This window comes from Stylophora pistillata, chromosome 9, assembly GCF_964205215.1.
Source record: "Stylophora pistillata chromosome 9, jaStyPist1.2, whole genome shotgun sequence".
NCBI classification, from domain to species: domain Eukaryota; kingdom Metazoa; phylum Cnidaria; class Anthozoa; order Scleractinia; family Pocilloporidae; genus Stylophora; species Stylophora pistillata.
The window spans coordinates 9,531,658-9,545,878 of record NC_142527.1 but is presented as its reverse complement, the minus strand read 5'-3'; the positions used below and the strand labels follow the sequence as shown (position 1 = coordinate 9,545,878).

The window sequence follows — 14,221 nt, the reverse complement described above, 5'->3', positions numbered from 1 at the left end:
TGAACTGACGTCAAGAACTTTAGACGGAAAACCCCAAACCGCAACTAACTGTAACAACTTCCTTGATCTCTCAAGGAAGGATAAGAATATAGACCCACAAAACGTGCTCTTCAATTTAATATTGCTACCTCCCCGTTATGTCTGCAGATTATGGTAATAACTGATCTGCATGCATCTTATGTGAGGAAATAAAATTCCAATAGTATTTCATCCCTTTATCAACCATTTGTAAATATAAACTCTTATACGTGACATGTAAAAATCAACTAAACATCCACGGGGTAGGGGTCAGATGGAAGCACCAGTCCTTAGCTGGCCTTCCTGGAGCGGGAGACAAAATTTTCAGTCATGGCCTTTCACAACACTTGAGTTTATAGTGAGATTTGGACGTATTTGGAGAACGGGTGATATTTACCGTTGGTGGGCCTGAAAATCTCTTAATTGGACTGGCAGTCGTTAACAGGATTTGAGGTGAAAGGTTACACGGCGATCGTTTTGTAATGCAAATTAAAATGCAGACAAACGCAAGAGTATGTTATTGAAATATCAAGTTTCTATGTGGTTTGAGTTTGGACCTCGTTCAAGAAATTTACGGCACGTACCTTAGTGTAGTGATTCAAATACATGTCTTGGCGTATAAATTTTGCCAACAGTTCATGAGCCAGTCAAGAGTTACTCAGTTTTTTTTTACAGGTAAGTATACAGATATGTAGTTTGGCTGCGATCACGTAGACCTGCTTTTAATCGGAAAGCAAACATTTCAGCATATTTGTCCCATTCAGCTTAGCTTAAGCTGAAGCTGGTTTTCGCAAGAGATATAGACGCATTTTCATTGCATCAGTTTTCAAATACAGGTTAAGAAAACTGAACCTGATACAGGCCTGATTCGTCGATTGAGTAGCTGAGACTCTGAGGTTTCTTCGCGGCTTAGTAGTTTTTGTGATAAATCAACTGGAACCTCCAAACATGAAAGAGGTCGAATAAAAGTTTAAGTGGGTAGCAACATGGCTGTTTCTACGCTTCAATTTACCGAACAATTTGTCCAGTTTCACCTCTTTCTTCTCTATTCAGTGATGAAGTGAAATCGACCCAGCAGTGACTTTAACTAGGCCCTTCAGTCAATCTTGGCCCTTACACAGAGAGGAAAACTCCGAGGGAAGACGGCGAGGAATGACTGATTCGGCCGACTGTGTCTATTTGACCTCTACAAGCGCGTCAACACGGTACTATGACGGTCAACCTTTTTATTGGAGTGGGTATAGTGAATAATTGAGATTAGGAATGTTCGATATTTTGTTTTTCAAGAATTGATTTTAACCACGCTTCATAACATTCGTAAAGCTCGCACCAGACTGTAAACGGCTGAAGGCAGATAAAGTAATTATAAAAACAGCGGATATCTTTACTCTATGATGTGCTTGTCGTGACTAAGGTTTGGGTTGCACACGCACAACCACAAGGTCAGCCTCTTCCGGTAGGTGAAATTGGCCGATAATTTAGTCAACCTGCAAATCCGGCATTCTTTCGCCTGATCGCGGGTCAACAAATGGTTTTTCTTTACCCAAAGAATATTGCTGTTTTGATGGTGTGTGTGTTATTATTAACAACTGTATCAGTGTGGGTCGATACGAAAGGAGCAAACTTGAAATTATTAGCTTAGGAAGTCATAACAGATCAATGGGAAAGAACCACGCAGATTGTGGAAGGGAAAGGTAGCTAGTAACGGAAACATACAAACTTGAAAAATCACAACTCGATTTGTTATATATTGTGTTCAGTTGAATCATGATCATAATTCAATCTTGAACAAACTGTTTAGAACATTCCTAGAAAAATTACGAATGAAATTAATCGCTGAAAGAGGAAGTTATCTTGAGGTGGGCGGGTGGACTGAGAATTTTGGTAAAAAATTGGGGTTTCTTTCAATCTCTGTGCCAGACAGTAAATGAAATTTCTAAGGCGTTTTATTAGTTAAGAAAGCCTTCATTCCATCTTGATTTGAAAGAAAACCGCTATCTTCCACTCAAGTTGATTCGATCATTCTTTATCAAAACAATTTGCATGTTATCACAGTTTCCTTCAGTCAAGTCTCCTCTGTAATTATTGATTACTAAACTGAATAAGAAACTTTATTTGTGCAAGAATCAGTGGCGGGCCAGAATTTATCCAAGTCGTTACATCATCATTACTTCAGATTAAACCCCTCGTTTTGTTATCATTTTCATAATCTAACAATTAAATAGGTCACAATTTTGTCCCTTCCGATGTAGGGTATTTTTTACTGTGGAACATTACCATAGAGATCCAAAAGGGAAGTTATTCCAAATTTTCATCCAAGTGGGTGTGAGTAACATGTGCTGTGACGACGACATGATAAGTGATTTTGCTGTCTAGATTATTCCTCTTTAGCGAATTAAAGTTAACGAGCCATCTATTAGCCAATGATAAACTTCAACATCAACAATTCAAGATTAAAATGTTGATTGAAGATTCGAATCGCTCTGTTAAACACAAATTGACAAGCTACTCTCCGAGCGCTCTGTCACTCAGTTATATATAGATTTTGTGATTTCCCTTTCCTGAAATCCACGAAAATTGAGTTGTTGATATCCGGTGCTTGTGTTCTGCGCGTCGAATGAGGGAAGCCCCATTTCCGGTTAAATCTTTCTTGGCTGGTTGAATGGCAGGTGCTTGACCAATGGAAAAGCCGTATGCGTCACGTGGGGTGTGAATTGTGCGTCACACAGCTGCCCGAAACCTCCGGATTCTTAGCGGATCCTAAACTGCCTAGATTTTGTTTAGTGGGGAATCGAATATGTAGGGTTAGAAAAGCAAGGCTTCAAAAAACGCTAACTTCCTCTCGAATTGTCTGAGGAGTCACCTCTATCCTTCACCGCCTAAGTGCTGGTTCTTCGCGTCTGGTTAATCTTCGCCCTTCGACTACTAACTGTTGATGTACTTTCCGAGAGTGGCGAAATTTCCTAATATATTGGGCACTACTGTTCCTGCCTTTTCCCATCTTCCACTGAGATTTTTCGTGTTATGAGTCGGCTTGAGACTGATCTGAGAAGCACTGGTTTTCACTCTAGGGGAATGTCGTCTGGGTAAGTTCCTCAGAGAGAGTTTCAACTTTTATTTCGTTTCGTGTGAGCAAGTAAATGTTCATCAAGATGGCGCATCGAAAAGACTCTAGTTTGTTGACGATGTTGTGGCAGAACCTCATCGTAATTTTGTCTGGAAAACAACATTCGTAGTGTTATAAATCTCGGTTTTACAACGTGACGAAGGATGGATAAAAGTTTTGGTGATCTGTCCATAGGAAGGTTGAGTTCCACTCCGTGTTCATTTTGCCGCCCCCATAGAGTCTATGCAAAGGGGATCGAGCGAGCTTCCGTACTTATTTTTACTACTTCTTCAAAGTTTCTTCTGGCACATAATTATCACAACGTTTTGTACAATAGTTTAGTGTAACAGGCCGATCTACGACTGCGTTTTTGTTGTTTAATTGTGCCAAGATCACGGCGTCATTTTACGGTTTCGAATTATGCCAAGGCATTGTCGTAATTCTCGACATTCGGAACGTCACGTCTTTGGAAATTATTCTCGTAAGTCGTTAAACTGATATGTTCTATTCTAAACAATGAGTACCGATCGTGGTATTGCTCATGATTTAAAGGTTTAAAGTCTTTTGTTTGTGGCATTTTCGCTCGCGATCTGAAGCAATTTATATTCTTTAGGCCTAATATCAATTCGAGACATTTTCCTTCGGGAGTTCATTTCATCGTCTGTAATTTCATATCACAAGGTCAGGTAGAGGGGAGAGGAGATTTTCTGGTTATTGATGAATTTTCAAGAGATTCCCTAATAACTGTTTTAAACGACAATCGATGCCCAGTCTAGTTAATATTTATTTTCGCACAGTTCTATTTTCTTTATTGCGTTATTGGGGTTACAACGATTTTGCCGCAGGAAATAATCCTAGTCTACTCGCACGTCCGTGATAAATTTGTTTACGACCAGGTACATCCGAACGTTTCACTTGCTGCGAATCGTTTTTCATTTTGTTCGATGACTGCACATAGTCGAGCAAATTCCAGGTCTTATTTCAGTGATCTGATGCTTCATCTCTTCATTTATATTAGAAAAAGGTCAAAAATAGATCAATCCCCTTTTCTCAGAATTCGTCTACTATTCAAAGGGTTTGCTTTTTTGGCATTTTTTGCCTAATTCGTCGCCAAAAAAACTGGCGACAGATGGCGTGGTATTCGAGTTACAAGCCGGCAGACTTCCTACTAAAGTCTTCTTGAGATCTTTTGTCGTTATTTAGGTATGAACGAAATTTTCGAAATGGCTCTTAGACCAATGTGAAATTTGCCATGGTTCGTTCACTTTGTTTACGGCATTGGGGGGCAGGAAATGTAAAGCTTAATAAGGCTAGATACGATTCGTAATCAATTATGCTTAACTTCCAGAGTTTGGGTATGGCAATCTCTTCTTTTTGACAAATATACTGAAACCGCACTTAATCAGAATTCAGCGTTACTTGAAAATCAACATCTGTACCGTACCTGCGGAGATGAAATGTGTGCCATAGTGCGGTGTAAGAGAACTATATATTAAAAGACTTTGATGTTTGGGCTTCTGACACAGGATTTCCAGGTCAGACGGACGCGTGTCTTATATAGTACTCTGGCAATGCTAGTTTTATTGCTCAATCATTTGTTAGGCCAACCGAGAGGTTCAACTCATGTTATTTTAGAGCATAAATTCATACAGCTCTTTGTTTTGTTGACACCAATTCTGATTAAATAACAGGACCTTCATTGCATCTTTACTCAGCTGATTGTTGCATTTCGCTGATTGTTTGCCACGATAATAGCGTTGTGTTGCGGTTAGTTCGTTTTCCAAAGGTTTTCCAAACACTCATTTCTATCATCGTCATTTTTGCTAGTTCCAAGTTGGTAACACTGTTAAGTCTATATTTAACATCACCACGGGGGACGTTAGATATCGAACGAAATGTACCTTGTAAGGTCAGAGGATGGCCACTTCTTCCACTGTGAAAAAACGAAAAAAAACTTTAATCGATGGTTTGCCGTAACATTTTGACGGGAGGTTAAAGTTTATTTTGAAACATCAACTTATTCTTATCTCTCTTCAAACAAATGTTTTTGATGGAAAGAAACTGTTAATTATGCATCCTAAAACATGTAGTCCAAGTGTTTGTTGTTTGTTATTCTTTTCCGTTCTCGACCATGTATGGTTGTGTTTCGTTTAGTTTTATTTAATCCTCCTTAGAGTTTGTCCGAACCCTTACAAGGAATCATACAAGGTCTCAAAATCTATTTCAAGGAAAGATTTTCATTTTTACAAAAACAACTCTGACCATTATGGAAAGTTTTGGGCCTTTTAAAAACACTATTACTGAGCTCATTTAGACTAGTTGGTCCTCAGCTGTTTTACTGCCTTCAAGTTACAGAACACGAGTGTAAATGACATGCAGACTTCAGGAACATCATTGTATTTCAAATTTTTTTTCTCAAAGTTTGAAGCATCCTTAAGATTTCATGATGGAATTATCAGTGGGTTGTTGAGAAATTGTGTATGGGTGGTGGTCTCTTTTCTAGGATTTCAAAAGATATCACAAAATGTGCAGAAATGTCTTACAAAAACAGTTGTCATGTCATCCTCCCTGTGTTGCTAGCACAGTTAATAATAATATTATGACTCAAGTATCAGTGTAATCAAGAAAGGATTTTGAAATGATACAAATCTTAATACTTTCATTGAGTGAACAATTATGTTTCTTTACATTAGTTCTTTAAAAATATTTGAAATGTCTTCTATATTTCATAAGGTGATTTTTTTTCAGAAAATTGCCTTTAGATTGTGCATGTTAAACTGCAAAAATTATGAGACGAGTGGGAAAAGTTGTGACCAAAATAGTAATATTATTGTTAAACAAGATTCTGATTGGTTTGCTTGATCTTCTATTTAAAATCATCTGGGTGAAGTGTAATTTGCTTTCGTTTGAAATCAGATTATTGCACAATCTTGCGCAGAATTTCTCCTATGCTGAACATTAACAAATACTTTGTACAATTTTGGATTGGAGACATACTTGGTGGAAAAGTGAAGCTGCACAGGTGATAAAATGTAAGATACTAAAATTATATCATCTCTTATCAAAGCATCCATGATCATAAGATTTAGGTATCAAAGATGAGGGAATTTTCCAAGTGGATTCCAATGGTTTAAGCTATTTTCCGTTCAGACTTCAAGCTGTGCTTCACTTTTAAGAAGAAGCCTTGCCTATGAAAAAGTAATTAGGCTGTACCTTACATTTTTGGAAAATAAAATTGTTACACTACCCTTCTAAAAGCAGGAAAAGTATTTTGCTTTCTTATCACTCTGTATGACAGTGTGATATCTTTAATCCACTAGTTTGATACAGGATCATTTGGTAAGCTAGTAACTAAAGTAATGAACTTATTCGTCTAAGCAAACTCAGGATTTTAATTAAAATACAGTTTAAAAGACATAAATAGTGGGTTGCAGATGTTTGTTCTGTTGTATTTGTGTCAGTGTGATTAGAGACTGAGATTATACAAGTGATGTTTTAAAATTCTTGGATTTGTAACACCATTGCAATTTCTGGTTGACCTCAAGTATTACAATTTTTGTTTGGAAATCCTTTGAATTTATTTCTTATTTTAAACATTACCTATATACAAAAACCAATGATAATCTCCTTAACTCTTTGCCAATCTTATCATGATGGTGTGATTTTTTTTTTTTTTTTTTGTGATTTTATAAACAAAAAATATTGCAACACACCCCAGTTCTTCTTTAGGGGTTTGCCATTCCTTCTGAAGTGAAGATTGTTCCACACTGTTATCAGGGGCATAGCCAAGATTTTTCAAAGGGGGGTTCACAGAGGCTACTCACCATTTACACCGCTGCTCTCCCGCATGTATCAGCAGGCTCAGTCATATTATCGCAACATGAAGGCCCATATCAATGGCTTTTACGGCCAAGATATTGTCATGGCATTTTCACCACCTGAATATTGTTGGTTGTTTGCTCTAAAGAAGACTGACCAGGGGGGGGGGGGGGGCCACGGGCACCCCAGGACCCCCCTGGCTATGCCCTTGGTTATCACATTCAACCAAGAATCTAAACGTCACTAAACCTGTGTATTTGTTTCCAGGTTAGCTATTCATGAGCGCGAGAGGAAAGAAGCACAACAAGAGAGGGCAAAATTACGGAGACAGCCTTCAGTAAGTGAGCTTTTATTGTGGTGTCAGCACATTACAAATAAATAACAAATAAATTGAAACCAACCAAGAAACAGTGCAAGTTGACCAGTTAGCTCCTTTAAGTTTAGTGCCTTTCATTCATTTAAATATATCAGTTATGGTTACTTTGGAAAGATATTTGTCAAGTGTAGGGGGAAAAGGTTGATGGATCTTATCTGTTGTTTTTGTGATTCTTCCAAATGAGTTTGTTAGCATTATGGCCAGATTTAGCCACATTAGAATCTGTTTGACAAACCAGAAGTTCATATTCATTGAGGTCACAATTTTGAAGCTGGATAGTCAGGAAACAAAAGAAAAATACTTTCATGTCTGAGCATGTTTGAAAGTCTATTTATGCAAGTGGTTTCATGAATATTCTTTCTTTTGTTCAATTGGTCACGTTTGTTGATACTGAATTTTATGTAATATTTTAATAGTGGTTGTCTTCACTGAGACTAAGGGATGTCAGGGTACATGACAAGAATTGCTCAAGGAATAGTCACATTGAGCCAAATGTTGTATTTCTTTCTTTTGGTTAAATGTTTTTATCTGTGGAATCTAGACCCTATGCTGTTTTTTTTCTCTACTTCAAGGAGTTTAATCATTTTATGTTGCAAACAGATAACTTAAAAATTATAACCTGCCTAGAATTTATGGGAATGGATTTATTTGTCTTGGTTTTTGCTTGCAAAAGGGCAAACAGGGCAACTTACTTGAATTTGTTATTCTAATTTGGTTGCATTGTAGTTTAAATTTAGAATGATTTGATTTTGTTTACAAATGAGGAAAGGCATCCGGCTTGTAATGCCCTAAATAGGGTCAACTTGCGTAATCTCCTAATTGGATTTGAAAGGGATTTTTTTCTGGAAGTTCCAACATGGAATAGTTTTGAAAGATAGTTGCTTCCTTAAATTTAAATCAAATCTGCTGCTTTAGATACAGATACATGTTGTTCTCATCCTAAATACCTTCACTGATAGTGAAGAAATCATTTTGCTTGTTGTGCAATCCATTGGGTTAACCAAAGGTCAGCTCTGAATCTAGGTTGAAAGATGCACATTATGTATTTTCCTGTCAGCATTCTTTTGTCATAATGCTGTAAGATACTGGGTAACTTTTTAAAGTATTGTCGCATTAGCAAGAATGACTGAAGTGAATTTGTTTAATTGTGAGAGAAATAGTATCTCTGAATTTGTTTTGATTTCTGATGGATCCCAGAAGCTTGGTAACCAGCTTTGTGCTTTTTAGAAACAGTCCTCCTCACCACACAGATTTCTAACATCCCTTGATAACTTGTTATTTATTTGTAACAGAATCAAAATTTGCCACTGTGGTGTCTTTTCATATTAGATCTTACTCAATAAACAGTAACAGTAATTGACATGTCCTTTTCAGAACACTGGCAACCTCCCCCTATTTGCCGAACCCAGGAAGGTATGTAGAACGTTGATAAATTGATAAACAAGTGTGTTTCATGGTGCAATTTATTTTGCTGTGATTGGCTTTTTGTCTCTGTATATTGAAGAGTTGCTCTGTCCATGAACAAATTCTCCCCATCCCCCCCCCACCATTCCCATCCACATTCCAGGCATGTTTGTATGTGTTAGAACCCTTTCTTGATGACCTCAGTAAATCATCCAAAGCCAACTGCAGCAAACCTGACTTAATTTCTAGCAGAATCATGAGGTCATTTATTGCCATATCCCTGAATCTGAACAAATGTGAAATAAATTTAGTAGTGCTCATGTGAGCTTACTTGATGTGGACGACCAACATAACTACATTTCGTTCAAGTTATGTCAAATTAAATTCCATTTTGTGTCTGAGTGGTGTTGGAGGGAAAAAGCATTTGTCTCACTCATTACGTTTTCAAATACTTTTGACAAGAGGGTTTGTGTGGTTGCAAAGTTTATGAAAAGACCACTCATGAAAATGTCATTTTAGAAACTTGGTTAAGGGTTGGTTTGAGGGTTGTATGGGAAGAGGCAAAAGTTTTTATTGCTCTTGGTGATATATCTCCTCTTGGACCCAAGAGGTATAATTCATTCTTTTACTTTGTAGGTTCAACCATCAGCTCAGGACGCCCTTCAGCAAAAAATCCAGGTAACTTATAAAATGTTACATTTCATTTTCAAGCTTGATATATATTATATTATTTGTCTTTTGACATTTCCAATGATGTGTATGGTTAACCAGGGCTGTGGACTAGCAGTGCCTAGTGGCCCCTGGCCCCTTTCCTTGTAGATAAGTTACAAGCAATTGGTGTTACATCAAGTTAACAAGTTTGTGTATTCTCATTATCTGGTTACTGGATTACGAAAGGATACTTTTGGGAGAAGTTACATGTTAATCACTTTCGGGAGTTAAAGGGTTCATATTGATATATTTTTTAAATTCCAACAGGCTACGCTTGGAACATATGACACCATTGCACCGGTTCTCCAACATCACAATCATTTGATCGGAATTCCAAGACTTCCACCAACACCTGTTGAAGGGCAGAAGTTTGTGTTTGATCGCCACAAAGCCAAAGATGCTAAATCATCTCCCAAGAACCACAAACTAAATGGAGTCATAAATAGCGCTGGACACTTGGCCACTAAATCTCCCCTCACAAAGTCTAATAACACAATTCCTCCCTCCAGGAACTCAACTCTAAATCTTTCAAAATCTCCAACTCTGAGTAATGAAGCTATCACCTCTAAATCAGCTGATGCAAGGAAAGTTCTGTCAAATATAAAATCCCCAACTGTTAAGGAAGCAGCTGTATCAAAACAAACCAATTCAAAGAAGACTTTAACACACCTGAAATCTCCACCTGGGAAGGAAGCTACAACTGTCAAAGCAGTTGAATCAAAAAAGACGTCATCACAGCTAAAATCACCCACCCTTAATAATGGTACACTTACGAAATCAGCAGAGATGAAAAAGACTGACATGAAGCCAGTTGTCAATGGCAATGTTAAACCTCGGCAAAATGTTGAAAAGGAAAAGGATAAATCGGTCACAAAAGTTAAAGGGATAAAGGATGAGAAAAGCCTTCCCGAGGACCTGAACAGTGACCTTCACAAAGGCCAGAACCAAAAGTCAAATCCAGCCTCAAAGGGGAAACCTCCGAAAATCAAACTCTCCTTGCCTGACAGGTAAGAGGGCAGAAAGCCTCAAGATTTTAAAAATTTTGTGTATGATTTTCATGCTTTACACCCTAGCGTCAGTATCTTCATTCCTGCACTATTCTCTGTACATTCCATTTGGAATTGATGAGGAGAATCTGTTTTTCATTGACAATCAGTGAAAGCTTCTTAGGGTGGGAATCATTTCCTTTTTTCTCCTGATCTTGTTGATAAATGATTCAGCAGTACTATTTGTAAGGAGAAATTAGATGCTGGTCACTCTTAAGGGTTTAGAGGGGACTAAACACACAGCATGTGGGGTAGAAGGGAGAAGCAAGAAAAATACTTGTAATGTATGTTAACTTGTAAATATATTTATTTTACAACAAAGTTAAATACAGTTGTCTTTTCCATCGCGTTGCAATGAAGTGCTTTGAAGAAGCAACGTGAGAGATGTTTACAGAGGTCAAGATGAAGACCTCAGCCATTTTGTTCTGTTCTCTTATTAATCAGTCAACCCAGAGGTTGAAAATGATTTTGTTTGATTTTCCCTTAATATGAAAAAAAATATATTTGATTTGTTCATGTAAGTGTGAATATTTTTCCTGCCCAATTTGTTGAAGGTTATATTTTCTTGTTTGACTCATTCCAAGCTTCTTTTTATTTTTTATTTTTTTCCTTTCAGGAATCTACCCGTGTCTTCTGTCAAGGTATGAGGAATTGTTTTTTTAATTTAATCTTGTTATAGCTCGAGATGACTTATCCAAGATTTTCTGGCACAATTTTTCAAAGTTAAATTTTTCTAATATTGCTAATGAAATCTGTTAGTCAGTGAATATTTATTTCATGGAATATTTAGTTCAACTTTAAAGGATAACATTGGAAAGCAATTAAAAATTAAATGAGGTGATTGATACAACAGCATTTAAGGCTTGTCTTTTTTGTTTTGCTTATTTCTTTGAATTTTGCAATACAAAAAAACCCTACAATGATACAGATGATCTTGAACTTTTGTTTTTGCTTGAGGAAGTTGTAGTACTATTGTTTATCTTCAGTGGGTGGAATTTTTTTTGGTTGAAATGTTAGTAATACTATGTTTGCTCCTCCCACTTAAGAATTTTAAATGAAACTGAAAGATGTGTCTGACATGCAACACTATTGTTACATTTGAATTTCCTCTTCAGAGTTACAGCTTGTCCTTTGAATTTTGTCAGTGTGATATTAGGAACAGTATTCAGGGGTTTCAGAAATGTTTTCAGCATGAGGGCAACTGGTTTTCACAGGCAGGCAAAACTTTTTTAACTGAACTTCTTCATGAGATAAACTTTCCTCCAGATGGTCACACCAGGTGGGCAAAACTGTCCTCACAACTGGTCAATTTGCCTGGTGCCTGGTCCTCAGTGAAACCCCTGGGTATTATTAACAATACAAGGCTGTGCTCTAAGGAAGATTGAATGGAGCCCACTGCTCTGAAACTGTGAAATCCAGGGTTCCCAGCATATACTTTTTATGAAAAAGCTAATTAAAAATTCCTTAGCTGCCCAAGAGCAAAAGTAAGGTGCCAGGGGCCACTGGGTGCTGCTAGACCACAGCCTTGCAATAAATAAACTGCCATAGGTAAAGGAAATGTGTCTGTAGCCATGCAATAAAACACTCTGGGCAGTTATGATAATAAAAATTTTGTTTTGGTTTGCTGTGAGAGGCAAGTTTTATCCTCTTTTACAACATCTCCTACAACAGCTGTTTGTTATTTCATTTGAAATTACCTCTGTTTCCCTTTTTGTAGTAGTTCGACTATCAGAGCTGTTTAATGGTGATGAATTGTGTTTGTAATTTTCTGCAAATTTTCTCGACAAAAATGTCTGATGTTGATGTGGGTATGTTTGGTGATTTGCAAAACAAATGTCTAAATATGGTGTCTGCTGAATTTAGAATGTACTTTACTTCACCAGATGACAAAAGAAGACTGTTTTAATTTTAAAAAAAATCCTTTTTGTATATTTAGTAAAAAGAAATGTGTGCCGGGTATTAGTTTTTTATATGGTTCGTTGTTGTGAATATAATTTCCTTTGACTATCAGAAAAATATCACACCTTCATTTCATCAGAAAACTGCACTTGCCTCTAAAGGGCTTTCTCTATTATGAATTTCATTGATGGTTTATTGTTTTTTAGTAAGACCCTACCCTCTGCTAGGTATGAGGGAATTAAAAGGTACAACTGTATAGATGAATTAATGTAGATGTATCATGTTTTTTTTTGTCTCTTTCAAACATCTATATGTCTCGTAGCCTTTTATTAGATGTGTCTTTTTCAACCTTAAGCATGTAGTAAAGTTTAAAATTTTTAATGCAGAAGGTAATGTCTCATTGAAGAGTCGGAAAGTCTAGGAACTGATCAATAGCAGTTGGGCAGTGACATTAGTGTATTTTTCAAAAGTTTATTGTGCCAAAGAAACAGATTACAAACAACTGTTTTATTTTGGTCAATTAATACACAGTTTGCACACAGCTTTCATTTAATAGGGCACTACTGCTCCTGGAATATTAAAAACCTGAAAGTGAAAACCCAAAATGCTTTTATTAATTATATCTGGAGTCTTCAGGATACGTTTATGACAGGCAATTTCTATTAAGCCAGAGTGAAATTCTCTAGATGGAATTAGAATTTTGTTGACACAGTGATCTAAACCAATAGTGATTCAGGCATCACTTTATTGAAGCGACTGCAGGTGAACAGTGTAGCCCTGAATGCAATAAGTCCTTTCCTTTATTGAGAAATAGTCTCTGGTACTTTGTCTTTTTACCATTTTCAGTTTTCATTTGGATTTTGTATTTTTCTGTGATCAAGGAAATTACTCCAGGATCCATTGTCTCTTGAGTTATCCTTTAAAAACCTTTGCTCTTCAATGATAGTCTGTTTCTGCTAAGGCTAAAAAGGCAGGTGCTTTAAGGTAGATAACAGTGTCTCTTTGATCTAGATACTGTTTAAATTCTGTCAAATTTACTTCCTCTTTATTGATGTCTTACTCCCTGATTTTAATGAGAAAAATTGTCATTGTTGGATATTTCTCTTTGATTTTCACAGAATTTAGACCTGTGTTGTGTTTGTATATGACCTTCTTTTTTGTCTCAACAGTTTGTGTTGGTTTGTGTTATCTTTCAACTCAATTTATTTAATGGATGTGGCTGATAGTTTCCTTTTTTTCATATCTAACAGCAAGAAAACCTTTCCATGAGTGATCATCCAACCAATGTGGAAAAGATCATTGAGGTACTATATATTTTGTTTTGTCTTACTCTACATTGCATTGTAGGTGGAACAAAACATTTTACTTCTATTAAATGAAAGGGAACCCTACTCCTTTGGAGCATCTGTCGAAGAGACATTTGAGTAAGACTAACTCACTGTATTTTCTCCCCTTTGTATTCTTACACAAGTAGGTAATTTCTGTTTGGTTGTTTTGAATACCACATTTATGATGGAAGTTCTGCATCTTACTTTTGCCACAATGAAAACGATAGATCTCTGTTGGGGATGATAATTTGTGAAGACAGTTTTGTTGAATGGAAATGCTGTTGATCTCTTTGTTTTCCTATGCCTACATGAAACATATCATTTGAACTGTGATGTTCTTAAATAGCAGGGAAATGGAATTTATAATCCTGAATTAGTAGTAGAATAGAGTTGGTATTGTTAAAGATATCTCTAAATTTCAAGCCCAATGCTTATAAATTCTATAAGGTAACTTGAATAATAAAAACAGAATTTGTCTCAAAGTTTAGCTGCAGGTGTAATTGTGCCATTTTCT

At 36.6% G+C, this 14,221-nt stretch overlaps 1 protein-coding gene across 8 annotated transcripts in view; it reads left to right on the top strand.

The window, feature by feature from the left end:
• Positions 1-541: 541 nt before the first annotated feature.
• LOC111341610 (uncharacterized) overlaps positions 542-14,221 on the top strand; it is a 28,950-nt gene continuing 15,270 nt past the window's right edge. Inside the window, exons 1-8 of one of the 8 annotated variants that reach the window (XM_022948597.2) lie at positions 542-693; positions 1,072-1,223; positions 7,211-7,280; positions 8,694-8,732; positions 9,360-9,401; positions 9,702-10,441; positions 11,097-11,121; positions 13,630-13,683. In XM_022948597.2, the coding sequence (XP_022804332.1) occupies positions 1,171-1,223; positions 7,211-7,280; positions 8,694-8,732; positions 9,360-9,401; positions 9,702-10,441; positions 11,097-11,121; positions 13,630-13,683 (1,023 nt within the window). In that variant the 5' untranslated portion in view covers positions 542-693; positions 1,072-1,170. Of the gene's footprint in view, positions 694-748; positions 1,224-2,737; positions 3,105-6,040; positions 6,157-7,210; positions 7,281-8,693; positions 8,733-9,359; positions 9,402-9,701; positions 10,442-11,096; positions 11,122-13,629; positions 13,684-14,221 lie in introns of those variants that run through there. The other 7 variants (XM_088732305.1, XM_088732306.1, XM_088732307.1 and 4 more) reach the window with 7 other exon arrangements.